The sequence below is a fragment of the Tenebrio molitor genome, chromosome 7 (assembly GCF_963966145.1).
Source record: "Tenebrio molitor chromosome 7, icTenMoli1.1, whole genome shotgun sequence".
In the NCBI taxonomy this organism is placed as follows: Eukaryota; Metazoa; Arthropoda; class Insecta; order Coleoptera; family Tenebrionidae; genus Tenebrio; species Tenebrio molitor.
In genome coordinates, this window is record NC_091052.1 from 4,591,332 (window position 1) to 4,616,532 (window position 25,201).

The following is a 25,201-nucleotide window of genomic DNA, read 5'->3' on the forward strand; positions in this document are numbered from 1 at the left end:
TTCTCAAGATAACAATTTTTAATTATCGGACGATTACAACAATTTCTAATCGACACATGAGGTGCACAATAAACAATTATTAATTAGCACATCTCTCTCTCTAACGTCTCAAGCATCTGAATTCGCACTGCCTCCCCTGTTGCCGTTTTCGATATTGCAAACCCATGCATTGGCGTTGACCTTCGTCTTGGGTTTCGAATATCCGCGGTGCTGTACAGGCTGACCGGTAAATGGCGCTAACAGCTCGGCCACGCTCCATTTGCCCACGTCCTCGTGGAGTTACAGCACAGCATAGCTAAAACGAGAAAACAGGAAAAGTCAACGTTTCACTGTAAGATAAATAATATTAATGTTAGTACGTGTAATCAACGCGATGAGCTCATCAGTATCGTCTTAACGTATATGAATACATCACTAACAGGTACAAGTGTCGTTTTCACTCGTATATTGGGACAACGTATTTGTCAACATCGTTTTCGTTTTCGTATCAAAGGTGATGTATTCTCGTAAGCGTCCGGACATCGTATTCGATTAGCAACGTATTTGCTCAGCAACGTATTTGCTCAAACATTACGGGTACCCTCGTGTCAGGACAACGTTTTTGTCCTTGTACTTTTTCGTCATTGCCCTATTGAGGCGAATCAGGCACGTTTTGCCGAGACGTATTAAGCACGTTTTGCTCAGACGTATTAGGCACGTTTTGCCGAGACGTATTAAACACGTTTTGCTCAGCCGTATTAAGCACGTTTTGCTCAGACATATTAGGCACGTTTTGCCGAGACGTATTAAGCACGTTTTGCTCAGACGTATTAGGCACGTTTTGCCGAGACGTATTAAGCACGTTTTGCTCAGACGTATTAGGCACGTTTTGCCGAGACGTATTAAGCACGTTTTGCTCAGACGTATTAGGCACGTTTTGCCGAGACGTATTAAACACGTTTTGCTCAGGCGTATTAAGCACGTTTTGCTCAGACATATTAGGCACGTTTTGCCGAGACGTATTAAGCACGTTTTGCTCAGACGTATTAGGCACGTTTTGCCGAGACGTATTAAGCACGTTTTGCTCAGACGTATTAGGCACGTTTTGCCGAGACGTATTAAGCACGTTTTGCTCAGACGTATTAGGCACGTTTTGCCGAGACGTATTAAGCACGTTTTGCTCAGACGTATTAGGCACGTTTTGCCGAGACGTATTAAGCACGTTTTGCTCAGACGTATTAGGCACGTTTTGCCGAGACGTATTAAGCACGTTTTGCTCAGACGTATTAGGCACGTTTTGCCCAGTAGCATCACTGTTCACTGCTACTGTCGTCCGTGTCCGTCTCAGAATTCAAGTCGTATGGTTTCATCTTATCTATTGAGACAACTCCTTCGTAGCGTCTTTGGGATCTCGTCGATCCAGGCAGATCTCGTACCACAAACCGGTCCGAGTCCAGAACTTTTGTGATCTCGTAATGACCAACAACTTTTTACTTTTCCCGTCATTTGTTGGAATAACTTTTCGTATCAAAACATGCTGGCCCACTGTATAAGTAGGTGCAGCTCGTCGTTTCTTATCGTAAAGAGTCTTTTGTTGTGCCTGTTTTGCACTAATTCGTTTACCAATTTTAATACGTGTTGCCGGAAGATCGTCATCCCGGGTTACTTCACACACCTCTGTGCTTAAAAAAGGCATCGTTTGCTTGCCTGGGCTGGTATCCCAAGAGCAACTCGTATGGGGTTTTCCCAGTCGTTTTGTTCACCGTCGTATTTAAGCCCCATTGTATCGTACGTAATGTTTCGTCCCATTTTCGCTCATCATCCGTAGAGGCAGCTAGACAACTTAGAATCGTTCTATTATACCGTTCTGCTTGCCCGTTGGCTCGAGGTGTTGCCGTGGCATTGTGGTTAACCTTAATATTGAGCGTTTGGCAATAGCTGATAAAACGTTTACTGGTAAAGCAGCTTCCTCTATCACAATAATTCGTTGTGCTACTCCAAACATACTAAAAATCTCGTCTAGGTACGTTAACACTGGCCCTACTGACGTATTTCGTACTGCTTTAAGGAAAGCAAACTTCGTAAACCCGTCTATAGCCAGAATCAAATGCGTGTTCTTTCTGGCGCTCGTGACACATGGTCCTAAATGGTCAATATGTATCGTATGCATGGGTATGTCAAATTTTGGAATAGGGTGAAGAAAACCTGGCTGCTTCCCCGTGGGCTCCTTGTTATACATACATGCTAAACAGCAGGAGACATAACGTTTAACGTATTTTTTCATTTTTGGAAACCAATATTTTCCTTTGATTAGTTCCAGCGTTTTCTCGGCACCAAAATATCCGACGTTATCGTGATGGAAAAAAACAATTTGACTACGTGCAGTCTTGGGCACAACCCACCTTTCACCTGTTGGTGTTACTTTAAAAATTCGGTTCTGCTTTAGCACATACTCTGAATGTATGCGCTTGTCCTCATTATCTTCTGGTTGTCGGGATAAGACAGCATGTATGTGTTTGCACAATTCGTCCGTTAGTTGAGCAGCCAGAACCCAGTCGTCTTCGTTGATGCTCATGTGGTGCACGTAAAATTCATTTTCGTGATCGTTTATTTCCTCTTGTAAACTATTCCTACTCAAAGCATCCACGTGCGCCATCTTCTGACCGGCTCTGTACTCAACACTAAAGTCGTATTCTTGTGTCAGCAACCACCATCGTCCCACTCTCGGAATGAGATCTCTTTTGGTCATCGTGGTTCGTATAGCGTTACAGTCAGTCACCACCGTAAAGTGGGTTCCTAACAAATAGATACGGAATCGTCTCATAGAGTCGACCACAGCAAGGGTCTCCGACTCATACGAATGGTACTTTTCCTCCATCTTGCTCGTCTGCCTACTAAAATAACAAATTGGTCTTAGCGTCTGGTCTTGTTGTCGTTGTAACAAACTCCCGCCTATACCATGTTTAGATGCATCAGTGTGCAGCTCCGTATGAGCATCTCGACTGTACAGAGCTAACACCGGGCGTTCCACTAATCGTTGTTTCAGGAATCGAAAAGCTTCTTCTTGTTCTTTTCCCCAAATAAACGGCATGTTGGCCTTCGTGAGTTTCGTAAGTGGTTTGGCTTTGGTGGCGAAATTCTTTATGAATCTCCGGAAATAGGAGGTTAACCCTATGAACTGTCTTATTTCGTGTACATTGGTTAGCCTTGGGTACTCGCTCACTGCTTTAGTCTTCGCTCGTCCAGGTTGTATGGCCTCCAAATTCAATTCGTGACCTAAATATTCTAACTGATTGTGGAAAAATTGACATTTAGACAAACGAAATGTCATTCCTGCGTCTCTGAATAGAGTGAACACTTGTCGTTAAGTTCAATATGCATTTCTGAAATGGTCGTTTTACCTAGTTCGCTAGTATCGGAAGCAAAACAGTCTCGAAATTCGTTTAGTAATTGCAAAACCTGGAACCGTTCGCGTTCTGTCAGAGTTGATTCGTAACATCGTCCACGAGAAACGGTTGCAAGTTACATGGAGTAATAGAAAAATTGCTCACCTCGTTTGTAGAGCTCTCCAACTTACATGGAAGTCCTCGAACCAACAATTGCCCTCGTCTGAATATCAAGTTGCTATCTGCTGCATTGCGGACCGAGATCACTCCTCCTGTGGACGTAATGCAGCCTGGGATGCTGTACTCGTGGTTCGGCTGTTGCCTCGTAGTGGCTTCCACGTAGACGTCACCATCGTAGGTCTCCGGGCTGTAGACCTCGATGAATCCAATCGTATGTGAGGGAATTACTACGTCCTCCTTTGACCTCAAGGCAACTTCTCGCGAGGGTAGGTCGTCTAACCCTGGTAAGACAGCCAAATGTTTGTCGAAGAGTCTGATTTGATTATCGCGCAACACCATGGTTACACCGGCACGATTTAAAATTGTTTGCCCGATAATAACCGGCACACTTCGCACGCGATCTTCGACAATACTTGCTGTCACTTTGGCCGTGATGAGGTCCACCGTTAATGTCACTTCTGCTTCCCCCAACGCGGGTGTAACTCCTCCTGCATAACCTCTGATAAGCTGTAGCTCAAGCTGTAGTTCTATAGCGGTTGTCTTACGAAGCGTTACAATACTACAACCTGTGTCAATGTACCCTTTCAGGGGTTTGCCATTTATTGCACACCCAACAAAATAGCAATCCTGAGTGTCGCTGGGACACAGCAGCCTTACACTAGGACCTGACGTCTTGTGTCGTCTACATTTGCCAGTTTCGTGACCTAGTAATTTGCAGTTGCCACACTCGACTCGTGGTTTGGGACATTTACCCGCAAAGTGTCTGGGTTCGTGGCAATTATAACACCGGAGTATTCTTTTCTCTGTTGAATCGCTATCATTCCGTTTATTCGTACTGGTGCTCATTTTGGTTCCCAACCTCCTACGATCAGAACCTTTGCCTCGCCTATCGGCAACTTTCGTTTCGTTATCTGCGACTTCCGCGACTAATGTGGAAAGATATTCAGTGTACAACTCTTCAGGGGTTTCATAACGTCCCGCTTTAGCCCCGTTTCGGAGCGTGCGATCACTTAATCCGTCAATGAGACAAGAAACTGCGTATTTGCCTGTGATGTTGCAGGCCTGTAATAAATTAATTTTCCCAAGATAATATTGCGTCATGCTTTCGTGGAATTGTTTTTCCCTATTGACAAGCTGTCGTAACGTAGTAGCAAAATCATGATGTTCGGGAAACGTTTTGACTAATAAGTAATAACGCTTTCCACTCGTCCCACGTGTGGGTATATGTCGTCAAATTATCGTACCATGTACGTGCTAGTCCTGTCAACCGATTCTGCATTAATTGTATTGTGGTATTCTCATCCCACTTGTTGACTCTAGCCAATTGATCAATCTTATCTACCCATTTTACCAAAGATTGGTTAGGTTTACCGGGCAAAAATTCCGGAATGCAATCGCTTTTCACCGCCATGCGAACAACGTGTTGACTATTTTCACTAGAGTGCGACTCGCGTCTTATTAATCTATCTACAAGCGCTTCTAATTTTCTCAGCCGAACATCCCCATCTGAATTTCCCGTCCAGTCACAAGAGCGTTCGTCAAGACAATCATAACTGGAGTTCCGTCTCGTCCGTCGATCAAACGGCCCTTTTTCGCGTCGTTTGGATGAGCTGATTTTTCGATCTTTTCCCACTTTTTTTTCTTAATTATAATCGCCTTGCGTAAACAAACACTTTATGCAAACGTATGGTAAAAGTCACCGTCACTGTTCCAATTCAATAAAACACAATATTGCGCAAGAGTGCGACAACGTAAAATGCACTAACTTGATATTTTTAATAGCCCCGTCGGGCAAGTACGACTTAAAAAAAGTACTCGCAGTTTGTCCGTACTTGGTGACATCGAGGAAATCATACACAAATCACAAACACCGTTTTTCGTTACTTCAATTTCAAAAATTCGCAAAATTCGCGACTTTGCGGTCGGGCAGGTTTGTGTTATCCCACCGCTGCTCTAAAAGCAATACCCTTCTCAAGATAACAATTTTTAATTATCGGACGATTACAACAATTTCTAATCGACACATGAGGTGCACAATAAACAATTATTAATTAGCACATCTCTCTCTCTAACGTCTCAAGCATCTGAATTCGCACTGCCTCCCCTGTTGCCGTTTTCGATATTGCAAACCCATGCATTGGCGTTGACCTTCGTCTTGGGTTTCGAATATCCGCGGTGCTGTACAGGCTGACCGGTAAATGGCGCTAACATTTGTTGCTGAAATATAACCATAATGAATTAGATTTATTTAATACGCTGACGAACTCAGCTTTATCGATGAAATAAGGTAATTCCGATAAGGTCGAATTGAGTTATAGTACCGGTTTATTTTGTTTCCGGAGCTACTTACTGATTACAATTTTCATTGTAGTTGCACCAGAAGGAAATTATAATAATTAACCGTTAGGTATTTGAGGCAATTACTTTAATGGCACGCACTTAATGGTGTAAGCATTAATTAACATTACCCGAGCGTTTATATTTTTCCACAACTTACAAATTGCATCACCAGCGCACATTGAATTGAAGAGAAGAAGAGCCTCTTCGTGATCGCTCCTGAGCGAAACTAGAACCGCGTCCTGTCACATTCCAAAATGCCAAATGCAAAATTCAGCCCATCCATCGCGTAAGCATCCCAAGGCTCGCCTCGCCGGCGGCTGACATGTTTCGATAAGAGCATCAAAGAAGAAAAAAAAAGTCAGGCTGGCGGGCACAGAACTCACCGTTGAAAGTGGAGGCGACAAAAGCTGCCTCACCACTTACATATTCAACCCGGTCGACACTTGCACGGGGACTCCGAGTCCCGAGAAATTCCCATTAAAAACGCCCGAAATCGAGTCGAAATCCCAACGCGATGACATCATCGACACGGAAACGCACATGCATCCGAATTTCCTCTACGGGAAAATCCTCCACGACGGCCGACCGAATTTCCTGACCGAGTACGAGTTAAGCTACAAGAATTGCAATTTCGGGGTCGCCGATCACGGCAAGTGCTGCGTAGGGGGGCACTTCGGCAGGGATTTGAGTTTCGGACATTTGTACACGATCAGCAAGAGTGACAAGGAGGAGAGGACGTACGATGAGCCGTACACGGGGGATTTACCGAGGAGGTCGTGGCTGTGCTGTCCAGGGTCGCAACACCATGTGGAGTGCGAACAGCCGCCCCCTTTGGAAACCAGCAAGTCGCCGTCCACCCCTTCCGAAGCGATTACAAAAGCGCCGAGCCACAGCCTCTGTTCTGGAAATTGCGTACGTATTATTATTACCTTGGATACTGTCGGAACCATATATTTCCCGAAAAAATTAAAATTTCATGCGCAGATTTTATACCTGTTCTCACGCTGAAATGAAACTTGTTGTGGCTTGTTTATTCGAGCTGAAAATCTATTACAGGGGTGCACTGTGGAAAAGCATCAGAAAGTAAAAAGCAATATCTGTTTGGTGTGCAAAATATTCATCGCTGTAATGTAATTTGGGCTTTTTTTGGCACGAGTGGGCCATGAAACGAGCGTTTTAAAGGCCCACGAGTGCCAAAAAAGGCCCAATTTACACACGAACGAGTTGAATACAACGTTTTTTTGTTCGACGAGCCCTTTAAAGGCTCCAAATCGCTTAAAATCTTTAAAATTAGCTTGACGTTTCATTTTGACAAGTTGTGAAATTTATCAAAATCCGTTCACATAAGAGAAAATTCTCAAATTCTGACAGTGTCGAACAAAAAAATTTATTTTATTTCATAGATACCCTTGTTTTATGTAGTTAATGAACAATATTGTACCTTGTATCGAATAGCAAAACACAAATATGTGTACATGGTACAGTAGTGACTACATTGACTCCGCAGATACTTACAGTGCGATTATTGCTTTATTTTATAAAGTAGTTTACAACTTTGCTGTCGCAAAACATCGTAAAAGTAGTCGTTTCATAAATATGGATCCTAAAGAAAGAATTATGGCAAAAATATTAACACTATCATTTCAAATTAAGCCGTAGTCTTTCTGTGCTATTTGTTAGAGAAAAAACGCATCTCACATGCCCCTCGACAACCCTCCTCTATCTAAAATGTGTTGATATTTCAAGATATCGACTCGGAATTGCGTTATTTTTAGTATTTTGTTTGTGTGGATAATTCTCTTCATTTATACAAGAAACTCGCCTCGGCATCGAGAACATTTATAAAATCAACTTATCCACCAGATTTCGCTTCTTGATCTTTATTAATGAGATTAAACTGCTCTGGTGTGTTGCACGTTGACAAATGTTTTGATTGCTATCAACTATAATTCAGGTTCTGATAAAATATAGCGTGGGCATTAAATAATTGATTTCGCATTATAAGACCAACTGACAGTGTGAATATACTTGCAAATCTACACCCACCTGTGCAGTTGTGCAGTTTTATTGTAGAAAAAAAGAAAGTGCTCGCTGCATCCGTACAGATGATCACGAATTGTGCGCGGCGTAAATGTTTTAATTAAATAAAAAATTTAAATGAACTTTAGCTCCGCCATAATTGTTCATATTTATCAAGTTGCAACCCGGATGTTAAATGAACGCAATCTTGGATTTAACGACTTAATTACCGCATTCTATGCGGAAATATTACATATTTACATTACTCGTTTTTAATTATTGCGTACAGTCACGTGTACGCAAGTAACATTTAGTGGTAATTCGAGGGAACGCCATTTTCATTCGCAAATCAAATATGTATTTTACGATGCAAGTAAATGATATAAATAATTTTAAATTGTGACGCTTCGATTTAATCAAATCATGTTTTAATATTTGCGAATCTGATCTATTAATTTTGTTAATGACTCGTTCAAACAATTATGTGTGTTTTATTGGTTTGTATTGTATTATTTGGACTTCACGACTGCAGTTTATTTGTGAAATCTCTAATTGGTGTTGCGATTAAATATCGAGCGGTCACACCACAGGTATATGCCTCCATTAAATATGGAAACGTTTTATCGATCACAGCGAACCAATCATACGTTATTGCTTATTATTCTTAGCCTAACTCACAACAAATGCTCACTGATCACAGCAAAAAAATTTCAGCATGGATACATGTGCCATTGAGACAGACATTTTAACTATTACATGAATTAAATAAATGAGCTAAACATAAATAAGTATGTACAGTCGCGAGCAATAAATGTTGGTCGTCAAGGTCATTCTTTGACGCAATCGAAAATGCTCCATTGTAAAACAGTCGTAAATATCATAACCTATCATCATGTTGTTTTGACATTAATCGCCATTTTTTTCTCATTTTTTTTTGACACTTTGTTGACATGGGCATAATCAGGTTGGGAAATTTTTTAAATTTGTGACAATCTAACCAAATTTTGAAATGACATTGATGACCAAAATTTATTGGTCGCGACAGTACCTATAAAACTCGAATGGTTCCGTAAATTTGGCTGCAGATATTAAATGTTTAATTTTAAACTTCTAAAAAAGTTGGACGTTATTAATTAGGTCGTGGATTTTCAATAATTCTACAAGTAATTAATTAACAATAAAAACGTGCAGGAAATCGAAATTTTTTAAATTGAAACATGCACGCAAAGGAAACATTTGACTTTTTTCTAGTTTCTGGATTGTATTGGAATGTTTTCTCATATTGAATCGCCTAACGAGACTGCAGAGGTATTTATAATTCTGTTCTACGAGTGAATAAATTTGACAAAATATAAAATTTCAAAGGGAATTGGCTCTTTCTAATGTGATAAAATAAATCTAAAAAGTCGTTTATGTTACTTCATAAGTTACATCCTCCAGTAAGTTTGAATGTTTATTTAGTGGAAATCATGCCTTTAGAGAATATTCCAGGGCATTCGGGTATTGGAATTAAGTTCAGATTTACTAGCGTATTTGCCACATGGGGTTAAAAATATGTTCGCATTTCGAGTTGGTTAAAATTTCAGTAATAGATGGAATGATCACGGGTGAGAGTGCTCGTCGGGTAAAAATATACCAATTCTCATTCGATGTAACAATGTACTCCTGAACAGACAAATAGAGAATAAAAGCTGAACCCAATAGTGATGTTGGAGCCGTTTGATGTCTCGAGATGCAAACGAGTTGCTACTTACAAAAGAGCCATTTCAAAGTTTATTTACAAATTCCATTTTCAACAGTTTTTGGGAACAGAACGAACGAGTGTGGCGCGGGATGTAACAACGTGACGATTTAATAACTTGGAAAGCTTTTCAGGAGCAGCATAATGGCCTGAACGCAAGCAATTTGAAAATCGCATTGTAGCAGTATTTCATGTCAGCTGCTAGAAATGATTGTTAATAATTAAAACTGTCGACTGTAAAACAAATATTAACTCCGTGAACCGTCGCCGCTTTCGCATGAATACTTTATTACATCCTGAATAAACGAGTGATTTGCGTGGTTATCGGCAGGATTTCCAAATCTGGGCGGCGTATTGTAGTTGACCAAACTCAAAGAAGATGGTATTAAACTCACCGAATACAAAGAAAGTAATCTGATAATCATGGTAATCATAAGAGAACGTGTATGGCAGTGGACGGAATTTATGACGCAAGTAACCCTCTCGGCTTGACGGTTTCTGCGGTGCGCTCACGTGAATGTTAATGTAACCGTCACTTGAAAAAATTTATTGTTAAGGAAGTATTTATTCGATTGATTTTTGGCAAGCTGGTTCACTTGGGCGAGTTTTTGTCGTTGAACTCGTCGCCGTAGATGTGCAGTGGTCGGTTGTATCGGCCGTGAGCGAAAGTTGGACGAGGAATAAATTTAAAAATATCGGAATGCAAACTGCGTTTTGCGTCTTTGTGTGCGAATTCCTGGTGGAAATATGGTGGTTCCGCTGCCTAATTTAGTGGGCACTTCCCGTCCAAATAAAGGATTCGACCGGGCAACTAAAGTGCAACCTCCAGTTGCGTCACTCTGTTTGATTTATCCCTCTGCAAGCGAACTCGTGAAGCTCGCTCCGCTTTGTGACCTGCAGGATGAAAGTTAGCGGTATGAAAGAATCGTTTACGCGTTCATTTGCATTTCAAAGAGAGAGTTAGTGAGTTTTTATTTGTACGTTTTCAGGGAGGTTATCTCGCCGACAACAAACCCTATTTATGACGCGCACGATGTTGTGAAACAAAATTTCCCTATTCAGCTTCCGGCAGGAGCGGATCCTTCTCGAACAGAGTCGTCAAGTCTAATCAGGAACTCACACGACTGACAAGATGAATCTTCCTAATTTAAAAATGAACTTATTATCATTCCGGAGATAATTAAGATTATCTCTTCTCCACGTCTTTTCCGGCCGCGTCGTTCGTTATTATAAATAGGCAGATTTTGTCCGCCGGAGAACAAATTACAAGAGCAACAGCATGAAAGTTTTTGCGTAAGGCGCACATTACGCCCGGAATATTCATGGAGGACGGGTAGTAAGACTGCGAAAGCTCGAAATGTGCAAGTAGGAAAACTGTAGTTCACCAAAAAGGATATTACGCAGCAAATGTTCAATTTCGCTCGTAAATCAAATTTTGTAGTTAAGAACAGGAAACCTGCAAGCTTCGGATCGATAAGGCTCCGAAAAATATACATTACAATTCTGAACAGAAATGGTGGTCAGATCATTCAGTTCAGCACAAGAAAATCGGACAACAGAGGTGAAATAATAAAATCGCGTTGTTTTGATCAATATCGTCCTGACACATAAACTTCTGTGGCCAATTTGAATTGTGTAGGTTTCAGCAAAAATTCCGAACGAAAAAAATTTCTCAGAGCTCTGGCCGCGACCATAAAGCAACAAAGTATTCTTCACACGAGTCGACTGATTAGTTTGTCGGAATAATGTTTCGGAATCGTCGGATCAATATCTCTTTTTCAATTTCCCTTTCGACTTATTATTTTCTTTTGAAATGTGCGGCCCTAGGTGGTTGTTGTCATATAATTTAGAATAAAACAAACCGTTCTGCTATTTTTGCAAATTATGTGACTCTCCCCTAGCGGTTAAAACGTATAAAACCGGCCTCACAGAATATTAAAGAGAGCGACAACGGTCTACTGGTGTATTTTCCAAGAAAATAAAAGTTGAATTCTCGTGAGGAACATGCATTATACATTTTCGAAACGAGATTTTTTTTAAATTGGCCGAATCAACTATCCGAGGTGATATTTGTAAGAGAAAAGCGTTTTAGAAAATTCTTTGATCCAAGTGTCTTTCCCCTGATTGCTGATAAATTGAATTAGGTTTACAGAACAGCTATACTTCCCGCCCGACCTCGACAAATCGATGCAATTGTTTTGTGAGTGCTTTAAAAGCACAAAAACGGTCATGGACTAAACTCAAAGCTCGACATAAAAGAGAGGGAAAAGGCAAAGCGCACCTACTATCTAAATTATTTTGCATGTAGTTCCGTGTAATATTTCAACCCCTTGCATCCAGGTTGCCAACGTTCGCCGGAATAATGGCTGACATTCGAAATTTATTGAACATTACTTATTAGTTTGTAAAATTATGATGTATCGTAACAGATTTGCGAGTTATTAGTTTTTTATTATTACTATTATTCAAGTAGATTTTTTTTTGTTCCCTTTACTTGATTGTGTCACAAAACCAAAGGATATAAATCATGTCTCAACAGGCAGTTATTGCTCATAGTTTCTTTCAACGTAATACTACATTCTTCAGTTATAACGTGGCTCTGAATAGTTGATGTCAGCTGCATACATAATCGGGAGAACATCCGGAACCCAAGGGTGGATGCGTTTACAGAGTTCTAGGTCAGTCATTCTCTAGCTTCCAGTTTCTGTCATAGTTACAAATTGGAACTAAACTTTTACTGAGAAATTACTCCAAAACAAGTACTACAAATAGCAAATACACTGCTTGTCATTGAAAGTGCACCCAAAAGAAGTGAACATATTTTAATTGAACTTGGTACGCATGATCATACATGAATGACAGTTACAGACAGTAATCGGTGTGTCGTTTTTCTACTTAAGAGAACAAGATAAAATCAATGTCCTTGTGTTGACAGCAGTTGTCACACGTTGTAATGCTTCGTGTAGGAACACGCAATCACGGATTATTTGATTACAAGAAAATGAAATTTCTATAAGAGAAACCGCAAGAAGGACCAACAGAAATTTTTCATCGGTGATGGGGTGTTCTCAAGTTTGATTGAACTAGGTAGAAGTTGTCAGAAGGACCACGGAACGTCAAGATCAGACTTTTGACTGTAAGGCACAGACTTACATTTTCCAGAGGTGTTGAGTGGTAGGAAGCTGCAAACAGGCTCATTTCTATGCCATGCGTTGAACCCAGAGTAACCGTTTGTGCTCCGTTCTTTCAAGCTACATTTAGTCTTAACTGTAACAGCAGATCGTCGATGCCAAAGATTGCAACGAGCAGATTCAGTGGGACCACCAATGGAATTTTGTAATGTAATACTATAGGTAATGTGGAGTTCTGGAAACCGTTCGTGTCACATGATCGTGAAACGCTGTTTTTCAACAGGACTATGCGCGTTCACACATTGCTTATGTTAATAGAGACCTTTTGAGATAATGTCAAACTGATTTGCTCCCTCCAGGTCTATAGATCTTTCGGCAATTGAACATGGTTGGAAATTAAAAAACTGATAAATCGACAGCACCCTTCACAGTCACCTTATTTGAGGCATGACTAGAGGTGTTCGTGAATCTGTAGTATTATGGAGTAGTTCTAGATATTACGAACGTAACTCATGGTTATGTACATTTTTAGTCTTGAAATTGATATACAAGGTGAAATCGAGATACATCAGAATATCAAAGCTCTAGGATCTTCAGACCAATTGTAAAAATCAGAGGCATTCAGTTTAAGCACAGAAGTTGAGTACGCCACTGATATCACGTCAGGAAGAATAGTAAGATTAAAAAGTTATCGAGTGCCACGCAAAAAATGTGCAAATTTTTTGTTTTTACGAGTAAAGCGTTTTTGTGTTCGGGATGGAGTTTATGAATTTAAAATGTTTAACCAAATTTTCGGCTTATTCCTTTATTGAAAATATCGGGCGTTCAAATGAAATCCTGGGCTGAGTAGGCGTTGGAAAAATTAAACCGTTTAGAACAGTGTAAATTTTGAATTTCCCGCCGTTTGACACGAATGACATTTGATTATGTTTAATCGGGACATAATTGAACATGTTTGTTTTCAGCAAAGGGTGCCCTTAGATATTTGCTTCGAGAATAAGAATCGTTAAGTTACTCTATTTTTAATGTAAAACATTGCAAAGAAAGAAAAAAAGAAACTCTTTTTAGGCTCTAAATTTTAGGTTAGGTAGCTGTCAACATGCTCCAATTAATCTACGCTTTAAAAAAGCACAACAATTGACGGTTTCCAACGCTTCCCCAGCCCAGGATTTCAACATACTATGCTTTATAGTGAATTCCAAAGTCGTCCGAACTATCAAAGTTCCGTCAAGTTGTCACACTGATTATTGACAAAGCTGATCTAATACTTTTCAATGTATTTGGTTGACCACCCTGCAGCAATACAACCCCGCTAAATTTTTATGGCAGTGTCAATTACAATTTGTCAACAATTCGAAAAAAAATGGGAAAAACAAAAGAAAACAGTACTTAAAGCCCGAGAAAAGCAAGCAATTGACTGTTCTAATGAGATTTTCTGGTCTTCCTATTTAATGCGGCATGTCTTTTTTAAATTTAAACAACTCAACAACGCCCAAAATAAATTTTGATTTACGGGAATTTGACATAAACATCCAAATCATACCTAACCTTTCAAAAAATATACATAGTACACTTTCAATCAAAAGTTGTGTTTCAACTTTCAGCCGGATACATTGCGAATAATAAATTTTCACAAATTGTGGCACTTGACAACACGGATGTTTTTGGAATCCACTATACATATTATGATGCATTTCAGTTTCACCCTGTATACAATTTGATTAAAGTATCTTCATTCCTTTCGGGTGTTGCATTTTCCATGACAAGCAGTATATCTGTGCTCTTTTTTATTATTTTTTTAGAACCAACATTCATGACAACATTAGTACCCTCGTCCGTTATCCCTCCGCACACACCCACATGTCCTGATCGATTATACATTAAAAAAATATCATAAAAACTTTACGGACTGCTACTATGTATTACACAACAATATGTCGTGCCCGTATATCGTGAAATTAGAGCAACTTGTTTTAGAAAACTTTTTGACTGGCGAGAACTCCCAGTTATTAACGCAATGTTTGAGGAAACTCGGGGAAGTTAAAGGCTCATAAAATCGTTTGAATGGTTTATTTTTCGAAAATTATTATCTTCTCGAAGTACAAACGATACCATCACTTGAACTCTGCATTTTGGAATGTTTACGAGCACGCAATATTCCAATATTTCTTAACTTAAAATACAACTTGGAATCCATAATAGATAGAATGTAGGTCGGTTCGAGTTCAAAGTGCCTGGTCCCGCGAGGATGTCGAATTTTTTCGTGACAAACACAAATGAATAGAAATGAGTTTTTTAATTACCGATAGAATATTGGCCCGTTTGTAACGGTTTGATTGCTCTTTAATCACCGAAACAATTGCAGATGGATATCTGCTGCCGTTTTGTACAACAAGAACTCACTGTGGGACATGCAAAATTGTGATCGGTCTAATTTGGAGGCGACAAATGTATGTTTTGTGAGTGGCTGAATATGACACAATACGTCCGCGTGTCCGATGTGTTATCAAAGATTTTAATAATGCGTGCTGGGGGAGCCAGTCAAAAGCGAGTTTTTTTGCCATATCCATTATTCGATTAAAAGAGGCACACTCATGATACGCAATCAGGAAATCTTTTATCGATTAAAATGATCACACACAAACTTGTCCTTTCACGAAACGAAATTGAATATTTATAATCTCAAAACCTAAAATAATGCATTTTTTATTATAGGAATTAAATTCCAGTTAAATAATAATACCCACGCACAGGAAAGTGGGTGTACGGTTAAGATAATATTTGGTAGAAATTCGCTTTTTTATTTTCGAACTGAACACTTGTGCGGAGGCTTATGCAAAAAATAAACAATGAAAATGGAAAACTGTCGGGAATATTGATTTATAAAATCGAACGTAAACCCCAACTCTTTTAGGGTAAACAAGGTTGCCACAAGATCGTCGAACTGAACTTACATGTGATTGTTGCAAGCGAAACAAAACAAAAACTAAACTAATATTGGAGTGAACGTTTTGAATAATTATCGTGGGGTAGGGTTAAATTTGCTAGTTTGCAAATTGTTTAAATTAATTTCCAGCAAATTACCGAACAAAATTAACTCATATTATATTCGTGGGACCTAGAATGGAGTTACGTTATCAAACTTGTAATTTTTTTAAGGTAGTTGTATTTGTTTCTGCATGAGTGATTCGGTAAATTAAGGAGCTGCCAACCATTAAGGAAAATTCTTAAAATATTTATAGTGGGTTTGTATACTTTTCGTGTGAAGTGTCTGCAAATACGCATCTTTAAGGATTTTTTACGTAGGTAATTTTATTAACGTAATTCGCACTTCCAAAAATGGTTCCCAAAGTGGCATTGCGTGTTTCGAAATACATAGTGGTCGGAGGGAACGCATTGCGGTTATCAGGGGCCGTCGGAAGACGAACTTTCCATTTTTGTTTATTGAACTTTTATGGCAAATAAAATTTTTATGAGCTGTAAACTATCCGCAAATAAATAATACCCGTCCATTGTTAATTTCGATAAATTCAGCGCATAAGGCGTCACGCCAGATCTATTTTCGTGAGACTGTCAATAAAGGGAGCGTCTTGATGGAGAAAAACGAAACTCTCCGACGAAATAAGAATGCACGTCCCGTTCTCGGCGCGGTTAATCGATTAATTTGATTTAGGAGAATTTACATTTAATTAACCGGTTGAACTAGTGGCAATTTGCCGTGTACTTGGAGTTAATGCTAATGTACCGGCATACATTAGGCTGCAGGTAAGTGTCTGACGACAAGAAAGAGTGAGTGTCCTAGGACGCACTCAGAAATCGATTTTCCGTCGCAGTTGACCTAGAACAAGCGCACCCAACCTACACCAATGATCCTTGCTATCTGCGGAATGCGTAAGTCTCATCTGCCAGGACTAGTTGACACTCCAATAACCATAAAGAGCGTTAAAACATTATGCCTCCGTTGGGGGAATAATAATTTAAAAAACTACGCGAGTCCTAATTAGGCCGGAATTAGCCCTCCATTTAGATGATTTCTCGAGGGTTGAAGGGGATCCGATACAAACAGTAGCGCCGGCGAATTATAAGTAAGGACGTGACAGAAAAATTCCCGAGGAAAGTGGTCTATTGTGCGACTAAAATCACTTTTTTATTGCAGGAGAGACTCCAGCAGCAATTGGACGAACAAGCTCAGCGATACGAAGAACAGCTGACAGAGCTGCACTCTGTTATAGCCGAACTCACGCGTAAATTGCACCAGCAGAGAACGATGGCAATAGCAGAAGAAGACGAAGTGTCAGGTAATGGGGGCATTGTCGTTTTTCGCAATCTCGCAAAGGTCCACATTTTCTTCTGGACCCGAAACTAAGACGATATTGTTGGCTCACCGCGTTAGCGTTTCACTATTATTCGACGTTACCTCGCATATACTCGTATTCTAAATTGATGGTCTAGATTCAATTTCCTCCGAAACTCGGAATTAAACTTTTATGATTTGTGCTCTATGAAATTGCACTTTTATAACATAATTTAGACGTAAATGATAACTTGCTCAGAACTCCACAGCCTGCAGACAAGAATTATTACAGTTAGACCAGCCACCACACTATTACGTCGAAACTTTTTAATTACGGTTTAAAGTAGAGCTAATAGGAGGGGGTTGATGTTTGATACAACGTATGATCCGAGGGGCAGAATTGGACAAGGAAAATAAGGGTGCAGTTCCGGCGTGTAGTAGACAAATTAACGCACAGTTAGTGCCATATTAATGAATATACAATGCCGTGAAACCGGGAATTGCTGCACTGTAGCTCCCTTTTCGCAAGCGCTCAATTATTGAAAGAAATAAAGCACGCTGAGTGTCCTGAATCTAAAATAAATTCGCTTGACTCTCCCCGGTATCTTAAATATTTGATTGTTTTGAATTATTTTGTGTGAAGCTAATGTGCCGGGAATAATACAGTTTTTCGTTATAAACACTAATGGAATTAGTAAAATATTAATTAAAAGATGAAGGCGTAAACGTTCCCGCAATTCTAATTTTGGCGAATGTTAATTGTGAAAGAAATGTTCCGTTGTTCGTTTAATGAAACCAAATCTAATTTCGTAAAAATGAAATGTACAGATTTTTATTTAGGTGTGCTCAGATATGCAAATTTTGAGCCACCTTTGGTATTAACGTCGTTTGGGTGCCATGTAAATGACATCATTTACATAAAATGCCAAGTTTTAGGTGTATAAGGCCCCAATTCTCCAGGCTCAAGAGTAGCGAAATCCTCTGAAACCTAGAATGATAGATGGAGGACACATTGAAATATAATACTCATGGGTAACGGTGGAAGGCACATGCTTCTTTGCCTCAACTCTATCAAAAGCAGATCTAAAATTAGTGTCACATGTGTGACTTTCACATGAGCTATCTACTTACCAAAAAAAATTAGTATTTAGTGAACATCTGGGATAGTTGCGATCTTGTGCATGATTGAGAGGCGACGTTTTTTAAATTTTTGAAAAGGTCGCACTAAATTCCGACACCGGAAAATAAGCGATAATAATGAAGCTTGAAAATGCCACGTCTGCTACATCTGATAAAATCAAAATGTGGATCGTAGACAAAAACTGTGTTGACCAATATCGTTATTGATTTGGGGGCGCACAAGTATTACATAAAAACGTCCGATATTCGAAAAACTGACTGTATTGTTTACGAAACATGGAAGCCAGAAACAGGATGATAAACTATCATCGTTTCTCTGCCTCCAGCTGCTGGAGCTGTCCCCAGAAAAAAATATTAATATATGAGCACATTTAAAATTCCGACGCCATAATCACACAACACAAAGTTGAGGAAAATGTTAGTGCCATAATTTAAAAGCTGTTTACCCTCGAGATCGAAAAGATAAATACGTTTTATGCCCGCTTCACATTCAACGTTAATTAATTTAAATAAATAGAGATTTATAAAGTCTGATAATAAAAATGATACGTCGTGCGTATCGTTACAATTACGTTAATGGTTACCTGTGACACGTACGATCAGTACCCTGGTTATAATTTACATAATGGATGGACGCCGCCCCGAGTTGCCGATATCGTTATCCAGAAGTAAAAGGTACGGCAACGATTTATATTCATATCTTCTCCGTTCTTCCTAAATCAATCACGGCAGGTCTAGGTCAAGTTATCGGAAAAATTTTAAGGGCGATAATGCGTCGGAAAGAATTCTCATTTATTGCGATTTCGTTGCTTTGACCCGTAATACGCTTTTAGGCTCTGCATCATGGGTTTTGCGTTATACATAAAGAACACAAAACGGCAACACGCTTATCCTAGAAATGATTTATTACCAAGCCAGCACCGTCACGGAAAATGTATTGCCATTATAAAACAACTCTTCCTTTACCCCCAACCATCTACCAACACCTTGACCCAATTTATTCGTCAGAAGGACAATCACATTTCATAATTTTAATCTCTTAATGACGAACCGTTTTGTGGCTTAAAGGATTTTAAACTCGACAAATTATTTCTGTTTTCAATTATGAAAAGGATTTTCTTTCAATTTGGCGTGGTTGGCTTTTCTCGGTGCCGGATTAACTGGGAATTATAATTTTCCAACAGATATTGATTTTCTGTGAATGTCAAATGTTGTGCGGATAGAGAGCTGCAGGTAGTGTCAACTGAGAGCTTGACATATTGATGTTGATCAATTTTTGCAAACACCGGTTGAATTTGAATTTTTTTCGTTGCAGAATCATGTCCGAGCGCTCACGACGACTCCGTGACCTGTCCATTGGAAGTAAGCGAATTAGAACCATTAGAAAACGAGTTGTCCGATTTGGACAACAAAATAGTAGTAGGTAGCGATCTCGCACCCAAAAGTCTTGATTAAATGTTTCTTTGTAGTTATCCGAAAGTCCACTAGAACTGCCCGAGCCGAAACTCAGCTCCTCCCATCACGAAAACAACGAACTTTCACCTTACTCGGAAGTCGTGGACCCGTTGAAGCAAGAAATAACGAATCTCAGGACCCAACTGCAAGAAGCCAACGCGAAATTGCTACATCTGTCCTATCAGAAGAACTACGAAATCGCCGAAGAAGAAACTTTGACCGACAGCAAAGTTTTGGAATCGCCCGAATCTCACATAGAGATCGACTGCGACCCCAAACTCTACCCCGACGAGAAAGTCGACATAAAGTACAGCAATATTGTGCCTATTCATAGAGCCAACATCAAAAACAACGCCGCTTTCGCAACCACCCCAGTGACCAAAGTTGCGGAGAGGATCAAGTTGAAGAGGGCCGCCGACGGCCACAGAGACGTTAATCCTAACGATCTGGTCAACAGCGACCTGCCAACAGCTGTTGCCGAGCACATAGTCGGCGATATTTTGAGGCAGTGCGACGTCCAGACCGAAAAACAAGCCATCGATATCGAATTGAGGCGATTGAACGCCAAACTGGAGCACGCCAGGTCGCAGAATTCGGTTTTGGCAATTACGTTGTCGGAAACTAAAGCCCATTGCGATAGGTAAGTAAAAAGGAAAGAATGGGCTGTACAAGGGAGATAGTACAGTTCCCGTCGACAAGAACTTCCTTTCGCCACTGAATAGAACCCGATTCGCCTTAATTCTCAATATTGACCGGCAATTTTATCTGGACGTTGAAATGGCCAAAATCTGATCAGATGTTTTTTTTTGTTCCATTATTTTACATTTGCTTTCCACCGTATTTATTCAGGATTTTGTTCGCAGTATTCTCATCACGACTGTATCGCAGAATCGAATTCACACACTTTGAAATCGTGTCAATTTGATTTTGATTGGGCGAAGAAAGAAAGACTTTGGTACATTAGATTTTTTGGTTTTCAGGTTGGCTCTGCTTTGTGGTAAATACGAATCTAACGCGGTGGCGTTGCGCTTGGCTTTGGGAATCACCGATCGTGCAATCGAGGCCTACGACGTACTGTTGGCTTTATTAGAGACTGAATTATCTTTAGACGAAAGCAATTCGAATTCTGTAGAAAATAGAGCCGCCGCGGAGACCGTGGCCAAGCAGCTTTTAACCCATTTGGACTCATATCAAAGCACCGATGTTTTGCTGTCGCCGTGGCAGAATCACGTTTATTCTAGTCCAATATCGGAGAAGTAGAAGCGCCACTTAAAAGTTTTTCTGTGGGTTAATTCGGTTCTTTCAGCGACGAGCCGTGGAGTACGGATCACGAAACCAGACTGAGGGAGCACGTTTCAAGATTAAAAGCCGAGAGGAGTAACATTCAGGGAACGTACGTCGCTTTAGAGTCCACTCAGGTGGAAAATGTCCCCGTCAGGCCATCCAGCAGTCAAGAAGCGAGAAAAATGGATCTGGAAATGGCCGTATTAATGCAGGTTTGTGTCCATTATTCGGGTGGGAATATTTGCAAAACAAGAAATTTCAGGAATTGATGGGACTCAGGGAAGACAAAGCGGAACTCGTTAGTAAATTATTCGTGCTAGAGAAGGATAAAAGTGCCATAGAGTTGAAATTGAAGTACGTCGAAGGGCAGCAAAAAGCGCAAGCTGCCGCCCTCAAAAACCTGCAAGGGCAACTGAAAGACACGGAGGCTTTATTAGCGTTGGCCACGCAAAATAAAGTAATTTGCAAAATTGGAGCGTAACGAGAAAGTTAATCGGTTGTTTCAGGAAAGGGGTTATTCTGATGCGGAGCATGCTCAGGGTGTCGAGTTAGAGCTGATGCAAGCGTTGGCGAGAGAGGCAAGACTGAAAGTTCGATTACAAGAACTTGTCACAACTTTGGAACAAGTGACAAAAAATGCCGAAGCGCGGTTGTTAGAAGGGAGGGAGATCGTTCACGATCTCAACCACACAAACAGGTAAGTTGTTGGTGAGCACGTTCGGTTGTTTTTATGTAAAATCTTGTCCAGTATTTTAGCGGAAACTGTAGATAGAAACAATAAGAAATTCCAGTCCAAATTTAAGAAAATGGAACATCAGATGTTAGTTATGGTAGAAAAACACACCCTTCAAGTGCAGAATCTCCAACAGAGAATAGCGACGTTGGAAACTCCACCCACAAATAGTTCAGAAAACTCCATAAACTCCGTAGCTGTGTAGTAAAATGTGTATTAAATGAGATTATATTTTTATTTGATTTTGTTGATCTCTGTGTTAGCTCTATTTTAATATTGAAGCATTTAATGCGATCCATATGTATACCGATTGTCGAGAAAGTATTACGAACAGTATAAGAGACTAAACTTGTATAACGGATGGCTATAACGTGTATGCCTAGCTGTGATTATTTAAACCTTGCTGAAATGAAAGTATCACGACTGATTTATAAAGGACAAGTTGATGTCGCCTCGTCGATTGTAATTAATTAAACGAATCAGTAACTGGTCAGGCTGTCAAGTGCTTAAGCTTAATTAATTACTATTAAATGTTGTTTATAAGAAGATAATGTCGGAATAGTTTTCCCAAAGTTAGTACAAATTTAAATATCCTAAGGTCTTGCCATTAATGTGGGTTAAAGATGTTGTATATGGTATCGAACGTCGATGAATTTCAGTGTTTTAGATCTGCCACCACGATTCGTGTATTCAGATGAACAATATTATGTCGTCATATCATTAAAAATAACGTTGAAGGCCGGCCATGAAATCCTACAGTAACATCTGTAACTCCGCTATTAGGAAAATTCATTTACCAACACGGACGTACCATTATTTTACACATTAATTAAAAATGTTTGTTGTAACTATCCAATTTTTAAACATAACAGTTGCTGCCAGTGTATTTTATTCATATTTTATCGTAAATGGATTTTCCGACATTTGTTTATTTTCAATAAAACGATAATCATATACATTAATTTGTATTCAGCTGTGTATTTTATTAGTTATCAAAATAAATATGTTTACAATACAAGATTTTTTTTAACGTCCGTCGAAAAAAGTTCAAGTTTTTTCTTTCGTTTGCGTTCATAAAATACGTGATTTTTGAATCGGTCCAGTAGCGTTAAATTCATAATTAGTAGTTTTTTTAACCAGTTCGTATGTAAATTGGGATTTTTTTGGCATGAATGGGCCAATTTAAAACGTGAGTAAAACGAGCGTTTTAAAGGTCCACGGGTTCACACAGGAGAAATATTTTCAAATTTTGAGAGTGTCGAAATAGTAGTTTATTTGACGAGTTTGTATGTAAATTGAGTGCCAAAAAAGGCCCAATTTACACACGAAGGAGTTGAATACAACGTTTTTTTGTTCGACGAGCCCCTTGAAAGCTCCAAATCGTTTAAAACCTTTAAAATTAGCTTGACGTTTCGTTTTGACAAGTTGTGACATTTATCAAAATCCGTTCACATAGGAGAAAATTCTCAAATTCTGACAGTGTCGAACAAAAAAAAATTGTTATCTAAACTTACGGGCGCCAAAAAAATTTGTATGTAACTCGTTATAGTAAAGTATCTTTTTTTTACTCGGCGGATTTGCGCATTCGCTTCGCCGCTCGAGCGGCAAATTTTCCTTCTCGTAAAAAAAAGTATTACTTTACTCACTTGTTGTGCATAAATAACTATTTCATTGCATTTACAGAGCATCGAAATCTAAGCTGAGTACTCGGTTTTGAGCAAAACAATTTTTATTGCAGGTGGTTTGCAGAATAATCCCAACTCGAAGCTGTCTAGTTTACGGACACACTGTAAGGTGCCGCTGCGAATATCGTGTAGACTACCTTACGTTAAAATCAGGAAAACTGTATTTAACAAATGTCTAGTAGTCTTTATTTTGCACAGGTACAATCAAGTTCATTCAAAGAAATCTTCGTCAAGAAAATGTGCTATATTCGTGTTTGCAATGAGTAACAACAGTATCATTGAAAACATAAATATCGGCATAAACATTTGATTTATTATTTATTTTTCGTTTTTTAATTATGGTGGATGCGCCAGGTTAGTTTTTAAATAAATTTAATGGAATTTATTATTTACTCTAGAGTAATGTAGAAAAGGAAGAATGTATTTTAAAAAACTTTGCACATAAACTACAAATAAAAGGCAAATTTGTGTAAAAAAAATTAATAATTTTTTTTTTCTTCTAATAACGATATTAATTTTATCATTCTGGATATCAAAGCAGTGCCATTAAGGAGCAGTCAAACGTAGTGTCTTCTATTATGCTTTCGGTGTAGATGTTCTTCATATTTTGTAATTACCTAATAATTTTTTTTCTAACTAAATTTTATTGTCTTTTTACAACAGCAGGTTTATAGAACAATCACAGAAACAAGAAAAGTTTGTTTTTTTGAACAACAAGATATTACCTAAATATGAAATAGAAAAACAAAAAGGTTTCTTAGCTTTAAAATAATCTGTCGTCTACTGTAATTTGTAATTACATACATAATGCTTCAACATAATTTGTTTCTTATTATACCGGGTGTATCAGAAAAAGGTAGAAAAATTGTAAGAAAACTCGTCAAGCACAAACAATAAGTTTAGTAAATTTTTGGAGAAAAATTGCCCAGAAGCGTGATAAAAATCATCGAAGATTTTCCAGAAATTAACTTACCGTCCAGGGAAGCATTATTGTGTCTAATAAAAAGAACGAACCCTCAAAAAATGAACATAAATGAAACTGAACTATTTACAGACTTTATTACGAAACCAAATAAAAATAATTTTAAATTCTTGGTAGCTCCAAATAAAAAACAGTTTAACGAGTCTTACAATAAATGTTCAAAATGTCCACCACCACTGTTGATACAACATTGAGCACGTTTTCGAATTGTTGCAGGTAATCAGGTATTCGTCAAAGTGCTTCTCTGTTGTTATACACATTAAACACGCCTTCACATTATTTGAAAAGTTATTATCACTCCCGCAAATTAACACAAATCACCGACGACGGCAAGCCGATAACTGAACGGTGGCATCATTTTATCGCTTTTTTTCAGTTGCAGTTAAGAAAAAACAATGGGAAGCGATTAGGAACCTAACAACTTTTTACTTCTCACTGCTTAATTCATTATTTTATTAACGGTCGATTTTTTCTAAATGAAGTGAAAAGATTATTTTAATAAATAGGTACAGAGATGGTAAACGACTCGTGAAATTACACAATCGACTCTTCAACGCCAAATTTGAGGATAAATCTAAATGAACGCAAGATATAGGTATAATACAATACAAAAACTAAATACATACTTTAAATATAAAACCGTTCAGCACCACCACATTTTTATTAATTTTTGTAGTACATACATAGACTATCCCTCCGCCACCCGGCGGCACGGCAATTTTGCCGGAGTACATACACTATTACGAATATTACTATCAAGTAATAGTGCAGTGCTTATCAACATAATTACCGGCGTCTCGCCTCCGCATTTTGACTTTGTTGTGTATTAATGTTCTGTGTCAATGTTAAGGA

The 25,201-nt window shown here is 39.0% G+C and overlaps 1 protein-coding gene and 1 long non-coding RNA gene across 2 annotated transcripts; one reads left to right on the forward strand and one right to left on the reverse strand.

The window, feature by feature from the left end:
• LOC138135913 (uncharacterized) lies at positions 1 to 5,758 on the reverse strand. The gene is made up of 2 exons (XR_011161123.1): positions 3,531 to 5,758; positions 1 to 295 (listed from the first exon to the last, which is right to left on the reverse strand). It is a non-coding gene; the product is annotated as an uncharacterized lncRNA (long non-coding RNA).
• A 215-nt stretch (positions 5,759 to 5,973) lies between these two features.
• LOC138135004 (colorectal mutant cancer protein) lies at positions 5,974 to 21,931 on the forward strand. Its single transcript, XM_069053633.1, is given in 11 exon segments — positions 5,974 to 5,980; positions 6,186 to 6,235; positions 6,237 to 6,797; positions 16,933 to 17,074; positions 19,526 to 19,629; positions 19,680 to 20,305; positions 20,646 to 20,921; positions 20,972 to 21,161; positions 21,212 to 21,406; positions 21,456 to 21,646; positions 21,698 to 21,931. Coding segments are annotated over 11 exon segments (2,532 nt in total). The 3' UTR covers positions 21,888 to 21,931.
• The last annotated feature ends 3,270 nt before the right edge of the window (positions 21,932 to 25,201 follow it).